At 30.3% G+C, this 13,937-nt stretch overlaps 1 protein-coding gene across 1 annotated transcript; it reads right to left on the bottom strand.

The window, feature by feature from the left end:
• Positions 1–366: 366 nt before the first annotated feature.
• On the bottom strand, positions 367–2,364 carry LOC110713653. The gene has a single exon (XM_021892113.1). It carries the CDS (start codon positions 1,602–1,604, stop codon positions 687–689), a length of 918 nt encoding a protein of 305 aa, XP_021747805.1. The 5' UTR covers positions 1,605–2,364; the 3' UTR covers positions 367–686.
• Positions 2,365–13,937: the final 11,573 nt, after the last annotated feature.

Here is a 13,937-nt window from a genome sequence, read left to right on the forward strand (position 1 = left end):
GGGGTGCTTTTTTTTTACAACAAGCAAAGTGGGATTATATTAGCACAAATCAATCTCCGCCAAAGTTACAAGGCTTTGGGGGAAAGAATTAGGGGTGCTTATGACACTTGATTGAGATTTATAAGTGTATTCTTACTTTCAGTCATTGAGATTTGTTTTTTTATTCATAAAGCATATCATATTGTTAATCAGGATAGCTTTAGTGAAAACATTATCAATTGAGATCTTATCAAGTTCACTCCAATTTGTATTTTCTCAATATAAATCATCAATTTTATAAATATTGATGATACCTATTGAGAAAGTTGGTATTAAACGAGCGAATTATCCTGCTAAAAAAATTTCATCTAAAATCAAATTTGACGATATTATATAGATTAGCCAATGAAATAGAATACGCATAAATCTATGCAATTCTCTAAAGGTTTACATGTAACTTGTCGATCAATTAGAAAAATACAAAGGAGTTTTCCTTTTTTTTCCTTTTGCATTTTTCCTAGTGAGTATTATGTACATGATTGACATAATTATCTTAACAATAACTTTTCTTTTTTTTTTTTTTTTTAAAAAAAAAAAAACACTCGTGTAACAGATCCTCCAAAAATTGGATACTGTGTATAGAATTCATCCTAGAGAAAAATTATTGTAATCTTTATCAAGAACATATTGCTCCCTAATTGATTAAATCAATGATCCGAGAGTATGTTTAAGAGAGAAACTCGTGCATGTATCATTTGCCTAAACAAGCACTCGAGATCCTTCTCGATTTCTTCTGTTCTTGTATCAAGTGATAGAAGTTTTTTACATGCAAGTTGAATCATCATACCCGTACCCTGCTTGCTCAATTTTCGAACAATCAAGCTATTAAGCGCGATTTCTGCATCCTCCAAATCATTAAGGTCATCTCCTACATGACCTTTGTTGTGCACAACTTTTAGCACTAAAGACCATTTGCTAGCCTTAGGCTGCAAAGCTGTACCCGAAAAGTATCCCAAAATCGACTTAAAAATAGTGCTACACATCAAGCTCGATTCCCTTAAAACTCGTACCACTGCAACGATGTGTTGATCATTGTTCACCTTGTTAAACAACAAAGATTCTGACAATTTGATGTCAATTTGTTTTAGAAAAACAAGGGATTTACCCATATCTCTCTTTAAATTCTTAACAAAAGAAACGTATTTAGTAACATCATCATCGATGTCTACTTCTCCACTGTTATTTCTTCTCCTAAAACTTGATTGAAGCTTCCCTATACTTTCCCTTAAAAGGAACAAATTTTCCCTTGTGTGTTCACATACATCAAGGAATGATACCGATTCCTCTAGGAGCTCATCCACCCAAGAGGAATCGTTGTGTTTGGCTAAGGCATTTTGTGTTTGAGGTAATTTGAGAAGATCTCCTATAGATTTGTAGAGCTCCGCAAGGCCAGATATGGCAAGGCCTAGTTTATTTGTTGCTAATGAATTCGACGAAGAAAATTCTAGATTTCGAAGCTTGTTAAGTTCTTCTTCCATTTTGAGGGTGGTAGGATGTGATCTCGCCGGTAAGCTAATTGATCTAGCATGGCCTCGAGTACTTGGCTTAAGAAAGAAACCAGCCATTTTACTTAAGAAAGAAACACAAAAATTTTATTTTTGTTGTTGTAAGGTTAATTATACAAATGTGATATGGGGTGGTCACGTATATATACAAACATCAAGGCCTAATAATTAGACTACCGTTACCAAAACAAAATAAAATTAAAAATATAATAGAGTGTTAGACTAGCAAAAATAATCGAGGTCTAATGTGGTGACCAATGAACATGTGAAGCCAGGGTGGCCTTCCATAATGATGGGGGGTTTATCTTATCATACTTGCATGTTTTTGAACTAATAATATAGCCTTAATCTCATGTAGTCCCTACCTTTAATATTTTATACATACAAGTTCGACAATGAAATTCGACTTAAAGTTAAATTACTCTTGATTCATTTGGATGATCCTTTAGAGAGGACAAAATTATGCTAGATTTTTTTTATTTTATTTTTTTGATTTTTACATTATTCATATATTGACTTTGACCAAGGGTGCATGCTAATTCTAATTAAAGTTAAAGTCTAATTCGATCGAAACCAAATAAATAATTCAGATTGAATTGAATTAGACTCGATTGTTTTATATGTATTAATTTAAATATTCCGTCGGGTCGGAGTAAGGGTATTGGGATTAAAAAAAAAAAAGGGAAGTACACGAAGTTATATTAATATTAATTCCTTTAAGATGTTATTTCTTAACTTAAGTTTTTAAGATTTATGTACGGAGTAAGGGTTTTGGGACCTATTCTGATTTAATGAAATGAGCTAAAATGAACTGAACTGAAATAAGTTGAATTAAATTTTTTATAAGAGAAGGAAATTAGGAATTAAAGTGAACTGAATTGAACTAAAATGAACTGATTGGCTGGAGCTAAAGTGAACTGAACTAAAATGAAAATTAAGCTAAAAAGAACAGGCTCGAGTGAGTGTTTAGGCTTGTAAACACTAATTTTGATATTTGAAAATATAATTCATGGGCCAGTTACGCTAAAAAAAATGAGATGTTTTAATTAATTTAATTTGGAATTTTTGGTTGAATCCACATAGTATATTGGTTTACGTACCCTTCTCCCAAATATCATAACTCCTGTTCTATATGTAAAATATGTTTAAATTATCTGTTTGTAAAATTTTAAAGTTAGCGTTTTATTATTATTATTTTTTTAATAATAATATAGACCTAGTAATAATATAGACCGTTAAGTTAAAAACATGTGGTATGACTTTTTATTAATGAAGTAATTTAACCTAAAAAAAAGTAAAACGTTGAGATAAGGTAATTAACCTTGTTTTGTGTAAAAAAAAATGTTAAGGGTTATTAAGCTCGTGGCTTACAAATTAGGCCATGTTCACTTCACCATAAAAAAAATAATGTTTAGTTCATTAATATAAGTTTATTTTAGGATAAATAATTTTAGTTTAGTAAAAACAAATTAGTTTAGTAAAAATAAGTTTAATTCAGTAAAAACCAGTAATTTCAAAGAAAAAATATAATAATCAATAGACGATCAGTAAAAATAATTTTAGTTCATTAAAATAAATTAAGTTCGGTAAAAATAATTTCAGTTCAGTATCAATAATTCAAGTTTAGCAAAATAATTTCAGTTAAGTAAAAATAATTTCAATTCAACAAAAATAAGGTGAAGTGTAAAGGGCCTTAATCAAGTTTTACAAACAATAGATGAGTTTAGACAAAATCGACAATAAAGCTCAAATAAGTTTAATAATGACAACTTGAATTCGATACAAAACTTATAACATCAAGAATATAGCCGTAATAAATTTATTTCATGGTTCAACAAAACAAGTTTATACGATAATTAATTTTAAATAAGTAGAGATAAGCTCATTATTCTTATACTCCGTAAAAGAAAATCGCCCTAGCATACTCCATTACTCTACAATGCATTATGTATGTTTAATCCTTAATTAAATAAAGCAGATGAAGGGAATTGTATTAATCAAATAATAATAATAAATTGAGATTAGCTCGTTATTCGTATAAAGTAAAATCGCCCTAATATACTCCGTTACCCTGATCTACAATGCATGTATATGTATGTATTATCCTTTATTAAATAAATCAGATGAAGGGAATTGAATTAGTCAAATAATAATAATAATAAGTTGAGATAAACATTATCAAATCATACTTCTAAAAAAAAACCCCTAGCCTCCTTTTCTCTCTTCTCTCTCCTAAACCTAGTCTCCATTCTTAATTTTAAGGGGCTTCTATCGGATTTCACCGGTGGAAAGCCCCAATCTTTATTTTCTTTTAAGCTTTTTAATTTGTTTTAGGTTACAATAATGTCTCCCTCGAAAGAAAGGGTTTATCTCCTTCGAAAGACAAGGTTTTTTCGATCTCCTTCGAAAGACAAGGTTTTTCGTACTCCTTCGAAAGACAAGGTTTTATTTGTGCTTAATTTGGTCTCCGGTTGTGCGGGGCTACTATTGATTGTGGCTCGGATTCGGGTTACGGAATCAACACAAGAATTTACTTTCTCACAAAATTGCGAAGCGACGACGGATCCACTCAAAAAGTTGTATGAGACAACGAATCGAGAATATGTTGAATTGTTATATTTATGTATTTGGATTCTTAGCCCTTCCCCGATTAATTCTTGTTTGATTTTGTTAAATTCGTTTTCAATATCGTTCATTGTCAATTGTAAATGCCGTATGGCTTACATTAATGAAATTTAATGTCCTTTTATGACTTTTTTCAAAAAAAATAAATAAATAAATAAGTTGAGATAAGCTTGTTATTCATATAAAGCAAAATTGCCCTAATATATTCCGTTACCCTGATCTACAATGCATGTATGTATGTATAATCCTCACTATAATAAAACGAATGGATGAGAGTATTAATCTAACACAAATAATCCTTCTTGATACGATGCACCATATATAAATCATACATGTTAAGATGTCTAGTGATCTAACATGGTTCCCGTTGACATAAATGCATAGATTTTGTGCATCAACCTTGTCTTCTTCCTAACATGAATAGTGGTCACGGCATCCATTGATAAATCCTTTCAATGGTACTAACAAATATGAAATGATTCAATACAACAACCGATGAAATAGTCGGTTCGAGACACATCTTTATCAAGACAGCCTTGAATTTATGTGCATAGATTATGACATTTCAACTTCCATACAAATTAATTAATTGAATTACATTATTTGAGAAAATTGTAATTAATTTTATAATTAATTTATATAAATTAATGGGTGCACGAGTGGGTTGTCCCACATTTGCTTCCTGCAAGCCCTGCATTTTGTAATATAAGGTGAGATTTCATAAGATGCACACGGGGGTGGTGTGAGTGGATCGATTGGACCTTGATTGAGTTGGTTGCAAAGGGATTTTTGTAAAGAAATATTTTTGTTTGTTCATTGAATTGTTGTCATGAATCTTTAGTTGATTAGTCGGAGATTTTATAATTATTATTCTTATTAAATTATGATAGGATTGGTTCTTTCAAAAAAAAAAATTATGATAGGATTGGTGATCACATTCTATTGATTTAATTTCTTGTTTAAATGAGTATTTGTTATTGACTTAATACACCTTACATTTATTAAGAAACTAGGTTAGAACCCGTGTGATGCACGATTTATATAAAATCTAATTTTAATTTGTACATTTGAAAAATAAATCGCTTTTATACATGAATATAAATAAGAATTACGTATATTTAGTAATTTTAAATTTTTTTATTTCCATCAAAATTATGATATAGTATATGTTCAACATTGTCTAATTCATATTTCAATGTAGGAGATCATTTATTAGTGTACTTTTTAAAATTATTTCAATTTCCTACGATAAATTGATAGGTTTTAGTGGTAATATAGAACCTTCCAATATTTAAATTTCAAAAATGTTAAATATAATAGCTCTACAAAAAAAAAAACAAAAAAATGACATCATTGCATTTATGCGGTAAATTTTTACTGAGAAAGCGACACGTGGGCAATGGTGACGTCAACAACTTCTTTTTTAGTAATAGTTAATAGAATATATATCCAAAAGTAGTGTGGAGTATATACAACAATATTGATGTCAAATCCAAATTTCACACCTAATTGGTCCTAGTTTCTAGCTAGAAAAGGCACAAAAAAAAGATAAATGATGACATCATAGGTAAAAATTGGAGGAAATTTTTTTATGAGAGTTTGACACGTAAGCACTTTAAGAAATTGATAACATCATCAATGTTTTGTTTTAGTATTAGTTAAAAAATTTGTAAATTTTTGCTTTATATGTAAGCAAACTTTTTTATATTTCGTATGAATAAAACTTCTCATAATAATATAATCTAGCATGAATAATTAATGTTTATAAATTATCCAAGTGTATACTTAGGTTAACCCATATCTTGGTATTCTAATAATAATGAATTACATCATATAACTAGTATATAAAGCTAAACATTTAGCCCGGTCACGAGACGGCGATATTTGGCATTCTAATTTTTCACCATGTGTCGCGCCACATTGACAACAATTAATTATTAATTAGTTTTGTGATCGGGCGATGCCTAGATTGTTGGTAAGATTTTAGTACAAAATTTTTTGCTTGAATGTTAAATACGATCTTACAATCCCTTTTGATAACGTAGGATATTAAAACATACGCTAGCATATCGCTTTTTAATTAAATAACAATGTAAATTTTGTGGTTTATTTTGTTAATAAATATCTATGTTATTATTGAATAAATTGAAATTATTTTTATTAAACTTAGATTATTTTTATAAATTCTCTATGTTTTAAAATAAATTAAATATATTATAAATGTATCTTATTTTAAAGAACTTTTTTATGATGGAAATAGTTACGAGTTATAGGATTTTTATTAAAATTTATGATTAATTTTGTATATATAAATATTAGAATTATATAGATAATAAACTCTATACAATATTTTTATCTTAATTAAAAAAAATATCCAAATTTACTTATTGGGTATCATATGTGTCAGAATAATACAACTCGGCATCAAACGGGCACAAAACTAGTGTCAAATAAAAGTTAAGAAGAAGTTAAAAAAGAGTTGTGTTAGCAAAAGTGGAACAAACAACAACACAATAATCCTACAAATCTCATGCAATAGAGATTATATTGTAGAACGGGCACAAAACTAGTGTCAAATAAAAACACATAAAGTATATTTTAGATAAAAAATTTTATTTAAAATTTATTAAACAACATGGGCATCGAACGGGCACAAAACTAGTGTCAAAATAAAAGCTAAGAAGAATTTAAAAAAGAGTTGTGTTAGCAACAGTGGAACAAACGACACAATAATTCCAGAAAACTCATATATATAAATATATAAGAACCTAGGTGAATAATGAGAACTAAGAACCAATCTCAGCCTTTGATCGCACTCTATCTAACGGCTTACGTTTCACCCGCCCTCACTAATGACATTTTTGTAATTTTGCAACAAGCTTTGGTTTCACAAGATTGGATTGAATTTACCTATTTAATTAGGAATGTGTCTTTTCCCCTTGAAGAGGGAGAATTCAGAAAATGCTAGACCATGCTCAAATAGATTACATAGTAATAATTTGTTTAGTAATTCTAACCCAGATTTCAAGAAAAGATTTGTAGATTAATATGATCTCGACTTGAGATGCAATCATATTATCAAGTCGACGCACATTGACTTGAGGAATTTGAATATTGCGCACTTGTCTCACACAAGTGGGAGATTGAAGGAATTATGTCTTTGATAAGTGCAATTAGTAGATATATCAAGGATCACTATTATGGAGATAATTAGTTCATTCAATAGGGTCGTCATTGTCTTGTATTAGATATGGAAAATGATCTTTGGGATAGTTAAATAGTCCAAATCCCTATAGAACGGTACCTATAAGGTCACACAACAAAGTTATTGGGTCAAACAAGTAAGAGGCCTCATGACTTCATGAGATCATGACATACCATATGGAGTTTTGGGCTAGAGTAGTTTGATTAGGACTAGGAGTTTGGGCTTGACATGGACTCTTATTTAGAGATATGATCTATATATAAGATCTACAAATAAGAATTCACAAGTTAGTTAATTCTAATTCAAGCAACCAAGTCCTAAACCCTAATCCCTCTCTCTCACATGGCCCTCCGCTTTCTCTCCCTATCCGTACGGCCGGCAACCCCTAAAATGGTTCGTGGTGGTGGATCGTGGTTAGTTCGTGTCTCACTTCTCCGTTGAAGGTTGATTAAATGGTTTAATCACAACTAATTAGCATTAGTAGAGGTTTGATCTATGCATGTGAACTAAGTTAAAAAATCACATTAGGGGTTCTATATCTCCCGTTATTCTTGCTCGATTGCATGTAGATTCACGCTTTAAAGGTATTATTATTTGTTCTTTATGTGTTATGCATTGATCTTGGTGTTTAAATGCTTTATGAATATGATTCATGCAATTCCGCTTATTAGTATCTAAAGTCCTACATGCACCACCGGCCTGCTATAGCAATTGCTTAGCATGAAAAAGCCATCATGGCAATCTCTAGCCAAAAGCTGCAGCATATTGGAGTAATTTAAAATCTAGCTTAACTCAGGTAAATATATGTTGAATTCTTTTAGTTACATGGAAGTGACATATATATTGAAGAAAGAGACAAAGAGTTGCTTTATATTAGAGCTTCATATATATTTTCTATTTTTGGACGTTACAATCCCGTCCTCCTGTACTAAATTAGATATAAACAATTAGTAGTATTAATAATGTATTAATTGTGAATCTATTTAGGATCTTAAGGGTATAGATACATTATGTAGTGATTTTTCATTAAATATTATTGTTTTTGAGATTTTGATGAGTTTACATGCATTATGTTATAAAATCAATTCACATCTATATTGATATTCGACTTTCCTTTAGACTAATTTGTTGAGTTCACATGTCAGTGGCGGATCCGAGGGGTACATAGAGTTACAGATGTAACCCCATTCCGCAGAAGAAAAAAAACTGAGAATAAAAGAGACCGCCTGTAAAAATGGCCCGCCTTATTTGTGTAAAATTTTAAAAGACCACCTATTTGAAAAGGTGGTCTAGCTCTTAGGTGGGTTTTATTATTTTTCACTCCAAACTACTACTTTTGATCAAATAGACCTAATGTTACAAAAACAGGTCTCTTAGGGGATATTGTTTATTTTTTCCGTGACAAATTAATACTTTTGATCAAAGAGACCTATTGTTACAAATAACAGTTCTCTTAGATAATCTCTTTTTTTACTCCAAAAAAATATATTTTTTTTCAAGGGAATACTCCAAACATATTTAGTTACTCAATTATAAGCCTTCTTGTATAGTGTACGCAAATACTAATACGTAAGCGAAATTATTACGCTCCACATTTTGTAAAAAAATTTTTTAACTTAATTCCGTACCCCCAATCTCTAAATCCTGGATCTGCCACTGTCACATGTTGATTCATTTTAATTTTCACAATGTTACTCTTTAATATATTTGGCAACGCATTTGTATTATTACTAACGAATATAACAAGTGAAAGGTTGTTGTATATTATAACATAAGGAGATAGTTTTAAATTGTTTCCTAAAGTTGCAACATTTTTTACTTGTTGTCTTTGTACAATTGTTTCCTTAGCTATCATTTTACCTTGGCTTTAAAAACGGTTGCCTTTGAATAAAAATGTGTTTCCTTATGAATAGACAACGGGGGCATAAACTACACCTCATATGTGTTGCCTTAGCTACAATGAAACACTTTTTTTATATTAGGCAATGGTTTTTCAGTGTTTCCTTTGCTTAATTTTGTTGTAGTATAAGTAAATCCTTTATGAAGAATTTTTTTTTAGAAAACTTAACAAAGATAAAAACATGAAAAGAATAAGGTCTTTTAAACCGGATTTTATCAAATAAAATCTTTTAGAAAATTTTTTCATAAACTTAAACTTATCTTTTATAAACTTTCTAGTTTGTAAGCTTGCCAAGCTTTGCCACGCTTCTAATAAATTTCATGCATAATCTAACCACATATATACAATAATCCTTAATAATATAAACTTAACATAACCTAGATTATTTCGTGAAACGCAGTATGGTAAGGATGCTTGGGCTTCACGCAGTTCAGAATTGAACTTAGTTCTCGATGTCTTTTGTTCTTCCAGCTCTTGGCTGAAACTTCGCAGGCCAAGTTCTTGTGGAACTTGCTGTCCTCAACGCAGACCAAGTTAGTCTTCTTAACTTGTTGTCTTCATGTTCCTGATAGGGAACTCAGTTAGTTCCAGAGTGGAACTCTTCTTCTAGTTACTTTAACTTTCCTTAGTCTTCATTAGACAAGTTTTTTTCCACTTTCCAAGTCTATTAACCTATTCTAATTCCAACACTTTGAAAATACATATTAGATGAAGTTTGCTCTTTTTGTGTTCATCATCATCAAAACCAGGGGTGGATTTTTAAAGGGGCGGGCAAGGGCTGCCCCCCCCTTTAAAATTTTGGCCCAAAATTTTTATATTTTACATCTAGTAAAAAGCCCAAAAATTACCAAAAGAAGTTGGACCAAGCATCCAAGCTTACTAGGAGTATTCAGTTTGTCTTTTTTGCACAAATCCCAAACTCCAAAGCAAATGAACACACACGTGAAATCACTAATCACTACTAGCTAGCTGCAAATTAGACTACACAAAATTACAATATTACCCTTTTAGTTTTCTCTGTTTGTTATTCTATGATTCTATCTATGGATTATTTTTATCAAAAATTCCAAATGCCTTGAATTATTATTTCCTCTTCAATTTTTTTATTAAGTCTTGGCTAATGAACTTAGCTATAATCTGACTTGCATTTATTATTCGTAATAAATAATACGGAGTACCTTCATCCACCCTTTTGAAATTATGAGTTACGGAAGTAATGTCAAATGTTAATTACTTATTGAAATAGGATAATATAAATGATTATTTTATTTTTATGGTATTTGTATAATAATTAGTAATACTTCCTCTATTTATTTTTAGTTGACACTGTTTGGCTTTTACACTATTCACATATTACACTTTGACTCGTTTTTGTGATCTTTAGATACGATAAAATATAGTCATGTAGGATTTTGTTTGAATATTCTCGATGTATATTTTTATTAATATCCAATTTTTATAGTTTTACAATTTAGATAATTAGAGTTATTAAGCATTTAAAACATGCGTTGGCAAGCGTGATAACAGAAAACTGTCAACTATTATATATACTACCTCTGTTTTATATTAGTTGACACGTTTTGACTTTAGCACTATTCACACATCTCCCTTTGACCCTATTTTGTGATTTATATGTAAATTAAAATATAGTCAAATGGGATCTTATAAGATTCGTCCAATGTCTATTTTCAAAATATCAACTTTTTATATTTTTTTAAATTATTGTCAATTAAAGATATTAATGGTTTAATTTGTACATTGGCAAACGCGTATACATATTATATATATATATATATATATATATATATATATATATATATATATACATATATATATATATATATATATATATATATATATATATATATATATATATATATATGCGAGATTATAATGAGAACCAATCCTATAATAGGAGCTAGGAACTAATCTGGACCGTCAGATTTAACACAAAAAACGCGTGATCTAACGACCCAGATGTGTTCAGACTCATTTAATTCAATCCCCCAAAATAAGCGCACTTTCTATCCTTTCTCTCTCCTCTAGCATTTTCTCTCTCCTCTATTACAACGACCTTTGAGCTTTCTCTACTACATTAAAGGGAGTTTCATGCTTTCACTACTCCATTGAAGCGCTTCTTAGCTTTCTATATTCAATTGAAGTAGTTTCTCTCTAAGATAAGATATTTATTTTGTAGAACACCGATTTTAATTTCATTTCTTTTACATCCAGTATAGTCGACTTACGGTTCTTCAAATTCTGAAAATTACATAGCAAAATTAGAGCAATTTGTTGTAAATTCATCAAGATCTTGCTAAAATTTGAAGTATGCTCGTTGAATTTGATGAATTTTGTTCGTATAACTTCTGCAACGACCAACAATTATTCACTCGAGATGCAAATTGAGTTCAAAATAGGTATAATGGCGATATATGATTGTGAATTATGTGTTGTTTAATTTTTTACTGCAAAAACTGCGATTATTTTAAATAGTTACCTGCTTGTTAGCCATAATTGCTCTGTATAATTTAGTTATTAGAATTGAAGTTGAACCTAAGCTAGTGTTGCTTGCTTACATATTGTGCTTAAATTTTAAATTGAAAGATTAATGTTTCCTACTATTTATTTCAATGGTAGATAAAATCCAAATAGAAGTAAACTAATTCTTTTTTAAATTAAATTAAAAATGTAAAACTATCTATACATATTGCAATCAAAATTTTCAAGTCATAAACTTAGCTCTTGTTGAAGATGCTTCAAGTAGCTGGGGTTGTTTCCATTCGCTTCATAATATGTCAATACAGAGCGATCTGTTGAAGTTCTCAATGAATCATGGTTATGGATATGTGTTTCCTGATTGTCCTAAGAAAGTTTTGAAAGAATACATAGATAAAAGAGTGAAATATGGGAGTTTGGCAGTGTATAAGAATGACTTTAAATTGCAGAATTTGGAGGAAAAGTGTAATGGAGTTGTAATAGAAGTGCCTTATATTGATGAGGGTCTGACTAAAGCCAAAGTTGTGGATATGCTTCGAAGGGGAGTTTTGTTGCACTAGAAAGCTTATATTTGTACTGCCTGCTTAGAATCTGGTGGGCAGTGTGGGTATGATGAGCCTAATTATCAGTTCAACTATATATGTCCTGATAAAATCTAACCTAGCTTTTCAATGTGTTCAGCCTATACAATCTTCCCAAAGTGCTCTGCTTGTTCATAGTAAATACTTCAATCTATGTGTAGTAATCTGTTAATAATGTGGCCATGAAGTACCTTTGTAAAAAACAATCCTTTGTTGCATCACAAACTTTTTTTTGTTTTCTATTCTTAGTGTAGACACCCATTTGTGTCTCCCCAAAACCAAAACCAGTGATGAGTACCTTTCACGTCAAATCATAATCGAATGAAGCGAAATTGTGGAAAGTCTAGTGTTGCGGATAGTTTTAATTTCTTTTCTTTTCTCTCTATTTTTGAAAACTTATTTTAAGAAAACAGACAATCCAGTTTGGTTGGTCCATGATATGGGTCCAATAGTAGTGTAGTTGGATGGGGCTTGACAAGAGCTTTCCAACGATATATTATAAGCCCAATTCCGATGAATATTGAGTAAGTTACGGCCAATTTACTAAACTAGGCCTGGTTTGAGCCTTATATGCGGCCCAATGATCTAGGGGAGGGCCTAATATGATTTATCATTCCTAATTGCATTATGAATGGTTTTAGTCTTTTAGATTCTTCTAGAAGGTTCTTTTCATTACTAATTCAATTAGCATTGAATAAATTGACTTTTGTTGACTTTTTAGAGTTTTAATTAAAATCAAAAAGCATTTTTGAGGAAAAAACGATTTTATCCCCCTGTACGGCAATTTTTATTTGATTTTAGAAAACGTGTGAATTTATGAAATTAGCGCCAAACGCCAGCTGTGTGCCTGGCGCCAACAGCCAGCGTTGGCGCTGGTTTGTTTTTCTGTGCGCCAGAACTCTGTTTTGATATTTTATCTTTTTGGCTGATTTTCTCTATAAATAACTTATTCACGTACAACCAGTTTTCAATTCTCTTTCATTTTCTTTAATCATTCACTTTCTCTCTCTCTTTCTCTAAACTAGCTTTTACATACGAAATTCCGCATTCATTAGACCTAGAAACACCTAGCCATATTCGAAGTTGCCTTCGCCCTAGACGTGAAAGGTTTAATTTCTGAGGGTTTGGTCCCAAATCTCTCTTTCCATTATTTAATTTAATTGTTTTGTTTATTATTTTCCTTGAAGTTACTAACGTGTGTATTTTGTTATTAGAAAGAGGTACGAGGCATCCAAGTAAGTACTCTAATGGTTTTTATTGATACTATGATGTAAAAATCATGCTTAGATTGTTATTTTGATTCCTAGTATCATGTCTAGGGTAACTTTAATATCAAGTATGATTAAAAATATGATGCTTCCAATGTTCTTCCTAATATTTATGATTGTTAGTATCATGTTAGGGTTAGAGATTTGATTTTTATTGCTTAGTGACATGCTAGGGTTTGTTATTAATCTTGTTAGTATCATGCCTAGGATCTTTTTATGCTTTAACATGATTATTTTAATTATCATGATTATTATAATTATTATTATGATGATTATTGTTTTGATTATTATTATGATTATTATAATTATTGATTATTA

The sequence above is a fragment of the Chenopodium quinoa genome, unplaced genomic scaffold, assembly GCF_001683475.1.
Source record: "Chenopodium quinoa cultivar QQ74 unplaced genomic scaffold, ASM168347v1, whole genome shotgun sequence".
Lineage (NCBI taxonomy): Eukaryota > Viridiplantae > Streptophyta > Magnoliopsida > Caryophyllales > Amaranthaceae > Chenopodium > Chenopodium quinoa.